At 47.5% G+C, this 11,745-nt stretch overlaps 1 protein-coding gene across 1 annotated transcript in view; it reads left to right on the top strand.

Moving 5' to 3' along the window:
- The first annotated feature begins 5,231 nt into the window (after nucleotides 1-5,231).
- The window catches only part of CHEK1 (checkpoint kinase 1), a 33,987-nt gene continuing 27,473 nt past the window's right edge, over nucleotides 5,232-11,745 (top strand). The window contains exons 1-5 of the mRNA XM_025998960.2: nucleotides 5,232-5,341; nucleotides 6,082-6,166; nucleotides 8,975-9,198; nucleotides 10,583-10,647; nucleotides 10,742-10,811. Coding sequence (XP_025854745.1) covers nucleotides 6,102-6,166; nucleotides 8,975-9,198; nucleotides 10,583-10,647; nucleotides 10,742-10,811 — 424 coding nt within the window. The 5' untranslated portion in view covers nucleotides 5,232-5,341; nucleotides 6,082-6,101. The remainder of the gene's footprint in view (nucleotides 5,342-6,081; nucleotides 6,167-8,974; nucleotides 9,199-10,582; nucleotides 10,648-10,741; nucleotides 10,812-11,745) is intronic.

Genomic DNA, 11,745 nt, shown 5'->3' with positions numbered 1-11,745 from the left:
GGCAGAGACATGGGCCGAGGGAGAAGCAGGCTCCATGCAGGGAGCCCGACATGGGACTTGATCCCAGGTCTCTAGGATCATGCCCTGGGCTGAAGGCGGCGCTAAACTGCTGAGCCACCCAGGCTGCCCCAGAATTTACTTTTCACTTTATTGTTCTAGTGCACTTAGTGTAAGAAAAATCAAATAGTTTTAAAAAAGCAACAGTGCTCTTCCCCCCCCCCCCCCCGCCCCAGATAGCCTCTTTCAACTCTGATTATCATAGTACTTACTCCAGATTATTAAATAACTTTATTTTGCTATGCATTGGTTTTTCAATTTTAGGTAACATCTGGTGACTTGGTGGTATGGAAATTGAGGTTGTAGCTTTTTCACTAGTCTGTTATTCCCATGAACACACATATACTATGTATATTTATTTTAGATGTTTATTTAATTATGTTGTGCCCAAGATTGCGAATCCGAGAAACCACAAAAGAGCCGCACACGAATGCAAACACACGAGCGTTTATTTACAAGCTCCAGCTTGGGTCCAAGTGCACCCGGCACAGCGGAGCAGGGACTTGGACCCCGAGACTAAGAGGCGTAGCAGCTTTATAGGGGCCAGTGGCCAATGGGATATGCAGAAAGTTGCGCAGTCATGTCGGTCCACATGCAGGTGGCCAATTGAATTACATCTTACCCTATAGTATCCATTTGAGCGGGCCTATTACTTTGGTCAGAATTGGCGCGCAGTTTTGGTGGGCACAAGGCGGGGTTACATTGTTATGAGCCGATTTCCGATTACGGTGTGCCCAGCGACTTGACTAGGGCAGGGCAGCACCTTAAGCAATAAGCAGGGCCTGTGGGGGTGATACAGGAGGTGGCGGGTGCAGCACAAAATGGAGTTAGTCCTGCTCTGCTTGTCCATGGGTAGGGGATTTTTGTTAAATTTCCTGGGTCCCACAAATTAGATCTATAATTATTTAGATCAGCTCAATAGTGTTTTTACCTTATGGTTTTCTAGAGCTAGGTTCCTTTTTTTTCCTCCTGGCGTAACTCTTTTGGGGAGGGATTTTTCCCCATTGGTATTTTGTACTTGATGCTAATTTTTCCCCAGACTCCTTCATTTGTCCCAGCATTCTTTCAATACGTTCAGACTTGTTAAGTATTCATTCTTACAGAGGTCTTCTGTTTTGCTATGTTCCAGTTTGGATTGGTTTACATTCTAGATTTGCTACCCAATTTGTTGGTTTGATGTATCCTTTCAACTGTCATGTTGTGTTAATATCCTAACTTCCTTCTGGATTCATCACCTCTACCTAACTTCCTGAGAAAAAAACATGTGGGAGATAAAGCTCTTGAGATCTTGTATGTCTTGTCACACTCAGTTGTTAGGTTAGCTATGGACAGAGTTCCAAGTTGGGGATAACTTTTACTTAGAATTATTTTGAAGGTATTGGCCCATGGTTTTCTGTCGTCTTTTTTGTTGTTTTTTTTTAAAGATTTCATTTATTCATGAGAGAGACAGCGAGAGAGAGGCAGAGACAGAGGCAGAGAGAGAAGCAGCTCCATGCAGGGAGCCCAATGTGGGACTCGATCTGGGACTTCAGGATCATGCCCTGGGCCAAAGGCAGACGCTGAACTGCTGAGCCACTCACACGTGTTCTAAATGTTCAGAAGTGCAGTGCTGTTCTTTCTTTTTTTTCCTATGTGTCCATTCCTCTAACTCCCACCCCAGACATATTAAGATACTCTCTATGTAACGTTTTGAAAATTTCCCAGTGATGCACTTGGGAATGGGTCATCCATTGTTCTGAGTACTTTAAACTTGTAAGTATGGAATATCAAGTTCTTCAGTTCTGGGACATTTTCTTTACTTATTTGTATATTCCCACAACTCGTTTCTCTTTCTGAAAATTAAGTTACTTGGATTTTGGACTTAATGGGTTAGTCTCCTGATAGTCTTATATTTATTCTTCTGTTTTTCATCTTTATTCTTCCTTCTGGGAAAGATTTCCTAAACTTTTTTTTCCTAACCATTTTTTTTCTATCATTTTTTTAAAAAAGATTTTATTTATTTATTCATGAGAGACAGAGAGAGGCAGATATACAGGCAGCAGAAGCAGGCTTCTTGTGGGAAGCCTGATGCAGGACTTAATCCCAGGGCCCTGGGATTACACCCTGAGCCAAAGGCAGACACTCCAACCACTGAGCCACTCAGATGCCCCTCTGCTGTCATTTGTTTATGTCCAAAAGCTCTTTAAAAAAAAATATTTCTGGGACACCTGGGTGGCTCAGGGCATGATCCTGGAGTCCTGGGATCAAGTCCCACGTTGGGCCCCCTGCATGGAGCCTGCTTCTTCCTCTGCCCAGATCTCTGCCTCTCTGTGTCTCTCATGAATAAGTAAAATATTTTAAAAATTTCAAAAAATTTTTGCTTTAATATATTTCATATTAAAGACGTTTTCAAATTCTTGGCTATCTGCTCTTAAGAGTGGGGTCCTAAAAAGCAGATTGGAAAGTCTTCTTGGGGTGGGGCTTACTCAACATGGGCTTCTCTCCTTTATCTGGCTGAATTATATTGTTACATAGGAACATAGTTCTGTTATCTAATTGTTTACATAGGAAATCCTTGATACTGGTATTTTTAGATCTTTAATATAGGTAAGATTCCCTCAAGAAGGCGTGTATATCCATCCAGCTGGCAGACTTCTGCCAGTTAGGTGGGGTAAGAAGGCTTTGAGGTTCAACCTTCAGTACATAAACTTAATAACTTTTTCAGTAAGGTAACCAAGGCTTTTAACCCTGCCTGGTGCTCTCCAGTTAGGATAGGGTTTACCCTCTCAAGTCTTGTACCCACTTTGAGGAGGAGCAGTTCAGTGGGGTACACAGAGGGGGAGGAGCCAGGGTTCTTTAGGCTTCTTACAGTCTCTTTCTTTTTTTTTTTTTAGATTTATTTATTTATGAGAGACACACACACAGAGGCAGAGACACAGGCAGAGGGAGAAGCAGGCTTCATGCAGGGAGCCTAATGTGGGACTCAATCCCTGATCCTGGGATCACACCCTAAGCCGAAGGCAGATGCTCAACTGCTGAGCCACCCAGGCATCCCACAGTCTTTCAACCTAACCTTTTTAGCTCCACCTTCACCTCCACATTCAGTTACCTGGTGTCATGGGTCCAACTTGAGCCCTTTTGGGAGGTTTGTGATAGAAATTCCTTTTCTTTCCTATTGCTAGCTTTAAGATTCATCTTTAAGTTATCATTCATCTGAAAACTTCCCAATTTTTTTTTTAAGATTTTATTTATTCATTCATGAGAGACACAGAAAGAGACACAGGCAGGAGAAGCAGGCTCCACACAGGGAGCCTGATGTGAGACTTGATCCCGGGACTCCAGGATCATGCCCTGGGCCAAAGGCAGGTGCTAAGCTGCTGAGCCACCCAGGGATCCCCAACTTCCCAATTTCTGAAAATTTTTTCATAGTGCATTCTTGTGAGTTATTGCCTTTTACAAATTTACTGTTTTTATTATTAAATCATAATTTTAATATTTACTATTCTAGTAAGGTTTGAGAAGGGAAGAGAGGCTATTGTGTGTACGGATTCTCTCACACGCTGTCTTTATCTGCTGTTCTGCCTGAAATCTGCATACCATACTCTTTCAGGCTAACCTACCTTAATTCCACCTAGACACAGGAGCTGGGCAGGACCTCCTCTTCCTTTCTTCAGTCTTTGCAGCACACAGTGTGAAAATGAGAGAAAACAGAGTAAATGACCTTGGAAAATTTAACTATTATATGAAGCCTAAAGTGTTGATGTCCCGGTTAAAAACTTCTCCAGTAAGAACTTTGAAATGGTCTCGCCTTTCTTTGTTCCTGACTTTGCTTTATTTTATTTTTTTTTTTTAATTTTTTTTTTTAATTTTTATTTATGATAGTCACAGAGAGAGAGAGGCAGAGACACAGGCAGAGGGAGAAGCAGGCTCCATGCACCGGGAGCCCGATGTGGGATTCGATCCCGGGTCTCCAGGATCGCGCCCTGGGCCAAAGGCAGGCGTCAAACCGCTGCGCCACCCAGGGATCCCCTGACTTTGCTTTAAAACAAATGTGTGCTTTTTTGATAGCATGTTGTACACTCATTTTACTCTATTACTAGTATCACAATCAAGAGCTTTATACTCCAGGTATGTGGCCCAATTTTAAGAACTGGAGAATTTAATGGAGATGATCTCACCTGCACCTTGATTTCCCTGTCTAGTTTATTGTCAGGGGAATACCTATAGTTTTCCCACTTTATTTTGTTCTCAAGCAAGTCTCTTTCCCCAGAATCTCCTTTCCCGTTTAAGCTGGTTACTCTGCCTTTAAAAGCTGCATCCTAAAATGAGGCAAAACAGTCTTTTTGCCTCCACCTGTCTGTTTCTCATACAGTAAGAATTAGAAAGCAGGTGGAACTAGGCTATGGAGATGCTGTTCCCTGATAAAGTTTGGGCTAAGGTATGGATTTGGTGCCTGGAGACGAGGCAAAACTGGTTATCCTGACATGCCCTCACAGTACAATAAAGCTGGAGGCCTTCCACCTGCCCTGCAGCACGGCCAGTCTTCTTTAGGTGCTTCTCACTCCCGTCATAAAGTTTTCATTCTTCACCAGGTTCGGTTCACAACAGCTGTTCCTAGCTTCTTGGTTCTACTCTGAGCGGTACCTACGCCTTTTAGTCTCAGAGCAGGCGATTCTGAGTACAACCTGTTGGATGCAGCCAGGTCGCTGGGCAACCGGCTCAGAGGGCCGGGCAGGGGGGGGCGCGGGTCCGGAGCGGTGAGGAGGGGACCCGAGGACCCCGCACCCCTGGGCAGGAGGCTCAGAGGGCCGGGCAGGGGGGGCGCGGGCCGGAGGGCGGCGGGGACCCGAGGACCCCGCACCCCTGGGCAGGGGGCTCAGAGGGCCGGGCAGGGGGGGCGCGGGCCGGAGGGCGGGGGGGGACCCGAGGACCCCGCGCCCGCCGAGCGTGTGCCGGCGTCGGAGGCGGCTCGGCTCCGCCCAGGGGCGCAAGGGCGGCCCGGCGTCGGGTGAAGCACCGATACCTGCGCGCCTCTGCGCCCCCGCAGCTCCTAAACCTCTCGAGCCCGCATCTCTCCTCGACTCCAAAGCACCCCGGCCCGACCCGCCCAGGCGCGGGCTCAGCCTCCCGCCGCCTGCCGCCCTCCGCCGCCGCCGCCGCGCTGAGGAGCAGCCGCACGCCGGGACTCGCGCTCTCCTGCTTTACGGCAAGGCTGCACGCGTTTGCGACAGCGTGACGCCAGCAGGGTTTTGGCGGGAAAAGCGCTGCATTTGGATTCCTGTGGTGGCGGGCAAAGGACGGCCTGGTGAGGAGGGGCGGCCGGTAGGGTGGGAAGGGGTTGGAGAAGGGGCTCGGGGTCCCCGTTAGCTGAGAGGGGCATGGCGAGAGGCAGTTCTCCGTGACGAGCGCAGGGGATCGGGGAGCCTGGCCCGAGGGGCGGCTTCGGCGGGCGGAGGGCGAGGGACCGGGGGCCGGGGGGGGGCGACGGAGGCCGCCCTCCGGGGGCTGCGGGCTGCGGACCCCAACCCCGACGCGCGGGCGCGGGCGGCTCCGGGGCCCGCCGGCCCTGCCTTCCGCTTCTGGGGGCAGTTTGGCCCCGCCCCAGGCTCCTCCCGGCCTCCGGGTCGGCGCGGGGGTGGGAATTGGAGCGGGCGCCGGGGAGGAGGGGCTGCGGCGCCGGGGGTCCCGCGCGCTACCTGCGCCGGCCGGCAGCCCCCCGCCCTCCCGCCCCGCAGCCCCCCGCCCCCGCCCGCCCCGGCGCCGCCCGCCCCGGCGCCGCCCGCCCCGGCGCCGCCCGCCCCGGCGCCGCCCGCCCTCCGCCGCGGTTTCTCACAGGCCTGCGGAAGGCGCTCCCGCCTCGTCCCGCGTGGGCGTGGGGATGGCGGTTCACACCACAGGATGCCGGAACCCCGGGCACTTGCTCGCGGTTTAAAGCCTTGGAGAAAATAGGGGCGGGGTGTGCGGGGGAGCCAAGCCCTGAGGGATGGCGGCGGTGGCCGAGGCTGGCCCTCACCCCCATCTTCTCTGGGTTCCTGCCTTTTGCAGCCGTGCTGCGGCCTGGAGTCATGGCAGTGCCCTTTGTGGAGGACTGGGACTTGGTGCAAACCCTGGGAGAAGGCGCCTATGGAGAGTGAGTTCGGCGCTCCCACCCTGCGCTCGCACTCGCTTCCGTTTTCTGTCTGCTCTCTTGAGTACATACTCCCTTTGTGTGCTTTAGAAACATTGCTTTCTGCTTAAATTCAACTTGCTAACATGTATGTAACACCCAGTGCTCATCCCATCATGGGCTCTCCTCAGTGCCCGGTACCCCACCCCCCAGCCACCCCCCATCCCCCGCAGCCACCCCATCCCCCCAGTCACCCCCCACTCCCCCCAGCCTCCCCCCGTCACCCCCCATCACCCCAGTCACCCCCATCCTCACCCAGTCACCCCCCCAGTCACCCCGCCATCCCCCCCAGTCACACCCCATCCTCACCCAGTCCCCACCCCATCCCTCCAGTCACCCCCATCCTCCTCCAGTGAATATCTGGTCTGGACTCCTCAGTGCCTGGTACTCAGTCACCCCCCCCCCCATCCCCTCCAGTCATACCCCCATCCTCCCCCAGTCACCCCCCCCATCCTCCCCCAGTGAATATCTGGTCTGGACTCCTCAGTGCCTGGTACTCAGCCACACCCCCATCCCCTCCAGTCACACCCCCATCCTCCCTCAGTCACCACCCCATCCCCCCAGTCACCCCCATCCTCCCCCAGGGAATATCTGGCCTGGACTCCTCAGTGCCCGGTACCCAGTTACCCCCCATCTTCCCCCAGTCACCCCCCCATCCTCCCCCAGTCACCCCCATCCTCCCCCAGTCACCCCCCCATCCCCCCCAGTCACCCACATCCTCCCCCAGTCACCCCCCATACCCCCAGTCACCCCCCCATCCTCCCCCAGTCACCACCCTATCCTCCCCCAGTCACCCCCCATACCCCCCCACCCAGTCACCCCCCATCCTCCCCAGTCACCCCCCCATCCCCCCAGTCACCCCCATCCTCCCCCAGTGAATATCTGGCCTGGACTTCTCAGTGCCCGGTACACAGTCACCCCCGCATACTCCCCCAGTCACCCCCCCATCCCCTCAGTCACCCCCATTCTCCCCTAGTGAATATCTGGCCTGGACTCCTCAGTGCTTGGTACCCAGTCACCCCCCCATCCCCCTGAGTCACACCCCCATCCTCCCCAGTCAACCCCCATCCTCCCCAGTCACCACCCTATCCTCCCCCAGTCCACACCATCCCCCCCAGTCACCCCCATCCTCGCCCAGTCACCCCCCCATCCTCCGTCAGTCACCCCCCCACCTCCCAAGTTGCTCCCCATCCCCCCAAGTCCCCCCATCCTCCAGTCACCACCCTCCATCTCCTCCAGTCACCCCCAGCCACCCCATCCCCCGAGTCACCCCCATCCTCCCCCAGTCACCCCCACCCCCCCTGAGTCACCCCCATTCTCACCCAGTCACCCCCCATCCCTCCATCCTCCTTCCCTCCTGCAGCCCTTTGTTTTGCAGTTGTTGATTCTGATACAGTGGCATCTTAGAGAACAGGTGTTTGCGTTCGGGGTCTAAGAATTTTTTGGGTGCATAATCTTTTGTAAGGGTTATTTTTTTTCTCATATATATATATATATATATATATATATACACACACACACACACAACAGTTTTTTTTTTTTTTTTTTAGATTTTATTTATTCATGAAAGACAGAGAGAGAGGCAGAGACACAGGCAAAGGGAGAAGCAGGCAGGGAGCCTGTCGGGAAACTCAATCCTGGGACTCCAGGATCACGCCCTGGGCTGAAGGTGGCGCTAAACCACTGAGCCACCCAGACTGCCCCAGATATTTTTCTCTACAAAGAGTTGAAAGAGACCTGTGTAGTCAGTTTCTCCTCCCACATATTCCTTCTTGGGGTTTAAGCATAGCGGTTAAATGAGTCGGACCACCTGGTTGCAAATCTTCACTCATCACATTGGTTTGCGTTCTTTTTTAAAATATTTTATTTATTCATGAAAGACACACACAGAGAGGCAGAGACACAGGCAGAGGGAGAAGCAGGCTCCATGCAGGGAGCCCGATGTGGGACTCGATCTCAGGTCTCCAGGATCAGGCCCTTGGCTGAAGGCAGCGCTAAACCGCTGAGCCACCTGGGCTGCCCTGGTTTGCGGTCTTAGGCAAACTTCATAATCTGTGCCTCCATTTCCTCAGCTCTCAGAGGACAATAATACCCACCCCTTAGAACAGTTATCACAGACATACATAGTATGAGGTTAGGAAATCTTAAGTAGTGTTATTAAAATTAATGCTTTTTAATTATTTAAAAAAGATTTTATTTGTTTGTTCATGAGAGGCAGAGGGAGAAGCAGACTCCCTGCAGGGAGCCCGACATGGGACTTGATCCAGGGTCTCCAGGATCACACCCTGGGCAGAAGGTAGAGCTAAACCGCTGAGCCACCGGTGCTGCCCGTGTTATTAAAATTAAATGAATAGAGGGATCCCTGGGTGGGAGCAGGGATCCCTGCAGGGAGCCTGCTTCTCCCTCTGCCTGTATCTCTGCCTCTTTCTCTGTCTCTCATGAATAAATTAAAAAAAAAATCTTTAAATGAATAGGGCATGTGTATATGTGATGTGGCCTGGAATTATTGTTACTCTATTTTAGTGTATTTTATCAAGTATTTATCAAATAACCTTTGGAGATACATCATCATGACTTCCTTAGAGCATTAGCTAGCCATCATGCTTCACGTTTTGGAAAAGAGTAGTATGTGTTGAGAACATGGCAGAAACCATTTTCGTATTTTCTGTTGGGTAGAGAAAGTAATGAATGTAAAACTGTTGGACAAGTCATATTTAATCTTCTAAAGTTTTCAAAGAAACAGAATTCAGGTGTGTTCCTTTTCTTTTTTAGGGTTCAACTTGCTGTGAATAGAAGAACTGAAGAAGCAGTTGCAGTCAAGATTGTAGACATGAAGCGTGCCATAGACTGTCCAGAAAATATTAAGAAAGAGATCTGTATCAATAAAATGTTAAATCATGAGAATGTAGTGAAATTCTATGGTCACAGGAGAGAAGGCAATATCCAGTATCTGTTTCTGGAGTACTGTAGTGGAGGAGAACTTTTTGACAGAATAGGTATGGAAATAAGATTCTTAAGATAGCTGTTCTATTAAACAAGTCTCTAATTTTTTTTTTTTTTCATATTGGGTCTGCTATTTGGTCATTGCCCATTCAGAACTGCTTATGCAACAGCGAAATTGGAGTAAGTTTTCTTGTTTTTGCAGGTTATATTAACACATTAAAACATGTACGGAATCATCAAGGAAAACTTTTCCCCCAAATTGTGTATGTAATTTTGGTTAGGATTGTGGTTTTGTAGAGTTTAAGAATGATAAACTAATAGGTTGAAGTATCATGAGTGCAATGTATTATGTACCTATACAGTGATTCTTTTTTTTTTTTTTAAAGATTTATTTATTTATGATAGACGTAGAGAGGCAGAGACACAGGAGGAGGGAGAGGCAGGCTCCATGCTGGGAGCCCGACGCGGGACTCGATCCCGGGACTCCAGGATCGCGCCCTGGGCCAAAGGCAGGCGCCAAACCGCTGAGCCACCCAGGGATTCCCTACAGTGATTCTTCTTTGTAGACATTCCAGTTACATGAAATCATTACATACACTGACAGAGCCTAAGTAACAGCATGTTGTTATATATCTTCTTCATGTTTAAATGAAATTAACTTGAGAATTTTCTAGAATTTCTTTGCCTGTATTTAGTAAATTCTGTACTTGCTACTTCATTATTTTATGTAGATTTAAAGGCTTGATATTACAAAACACCGAGAAGTACATAAAAATGTATTATGTGGATCAAAATTTATCACTTAAAAATATTATTAGAATCTCTGGTACACATCTTAGAAGAGAGTTCAGTATAAAAGAAAATGAGGTTAAGAGGAGATCAAAATATTAAAAAGATCACTCAAAATAGAGCATTTCTTAATAAAACTGTATTTCCTGAAGGAACTTTGCAGTCATTCATGGCTTTGTAGTACGAGTGATTATATGAAGTTTCGTTTTGTTGTTAAATATTTAGTGAAATTAGTTTATATTTGCCCAGGCATACACTTTGGCAATTACATTTTTGGTGGTGGGGAAAATATTGCCATAGTGTTTAGAGGAAATTAGGGGAGAATTTGAAAGATGCTAAACAAATCATGGTTAGTGTAAGATATGCAGAGATTTTAAGGTATGCCTTCCATTCTTGATTTGGATAATAGTTTGTTGTTTCTCTCTGTAACTTTCCTGTGATGTTAATTTATTTTTGCCACATAACAGATGGGGAAATAGGAGTTATTAAGTATTGTATGAGTTAGTGGACATCAGAGTCTTTTAATTGTTACCACAAGATTTTGCTTGCCAGAGTACCATCGCAAAAATCTAACCTTAGGAGACTGTGTGGTTGATGCCTGATTATTGTTGTACCTGGCAAACTAACTTTCATAATTAATTCTTACAGAGCCAGACATAGGCATGCCTGAACAAGATGCTCAGAGGTTCTTTCACCAACTCATGGCAGGAGTGGTAGGTACAGTTGTCTCTTTTCCTTTTGCTTAAAATTATTGTGAATGAAACAAGTACCCAAATTTTGGTATTTTCCCCTCTGTTTCTCTTTTAGGTTTATCTGCATGGTATTGGGATAACTCATAGGGATATTAAGCCAGAAAATCTTCTGTTGGATGACCGGGGTAAGTTTAACATTTTGTCACTGCTGCCTAGATTATTTTAATCCATACAAGGCAGATTTGAAGCTTTCGTATTATTGAAATTTTAGGGCAGAAAATCTGAAGAGTCTAGGAAGTTTGAGAGACTCGGTATATTTAGAGTTTACAAGTCCTTCCTGATAATATTTGTGGATGAGATAGAGAAATCTAACCTAGATGCGAGAGTAACTCACTACACGAATAGTTGTACAAATAGTCTTAACTCTTGAATGAATTAATAAAGGAAAGTTTTTGTTGGAATACTCTGGACCTTAGGCTTATTCTATTTTTTTTTAAATTTAGTTTGTTTCAAATTTTTATTTAAATTCCAGTTAGTTGACATATAGTGTAATAATAGTTTTAATAGAATTTAGTGATTCATCACTTATATATAATACCTAGTGCCCTTTTTAATACCCATAACCCTTAACTCATCCCCTGCCCTCCTCCCCTCCAGCAGCCCTTAGTTTGTTCCATATAGTTAGTCTATTTTAATGGTTCACCTCTCTCCCCACCCCCATGTTCATCTGTTTCATTTCTTAAATTCCATGTATGAGTGAAATCATACATTATTTGACTTATTTTGCTTAGCATAATACTCTATATCTCTATCCGTGTCATTGGAAATGGCAAAATTTCATTTTTTATGGCTGAGTAATATTCCAGTGTGTGTGTGTATGTAAACATCACATCTTCTTTATCCATATATCAGTCAGTGGACATTTGGGGTCTTTCCATAATTTGGCTATTGTTGATAATGCTGCTATGAACAAAAGGGTGCATTTGTCCTTTCAGATAGTATTTTTGTATCCTTTGGATAAATACCTAGTAGTGCAATTGCTGGGTCATAGGGTAATTTTATTTTAATTAATTAATTAATTAGTTAATTGAAATTTTTTTACTTTTTTTTTTTTTTTTA

Source organism: Vulpes vulpes, chromosome 12 (genome assembly GCF_048418805.1).
Source record: "Vulpes vulpes isolate BD-2025 chromosome 12, VulVul3, whole genome shotgun sequence".
Lineage (NCBI taxonomy): Eukaryota > Metazoa > Chordata > Mammalia > Carnivora > Canidae > Vulpes > Vulpes vulpes.
Note: the sequence above shows the minus strand (reverse complement) of the source record. Positions and strands in the feature narration are given on the sequence as shown.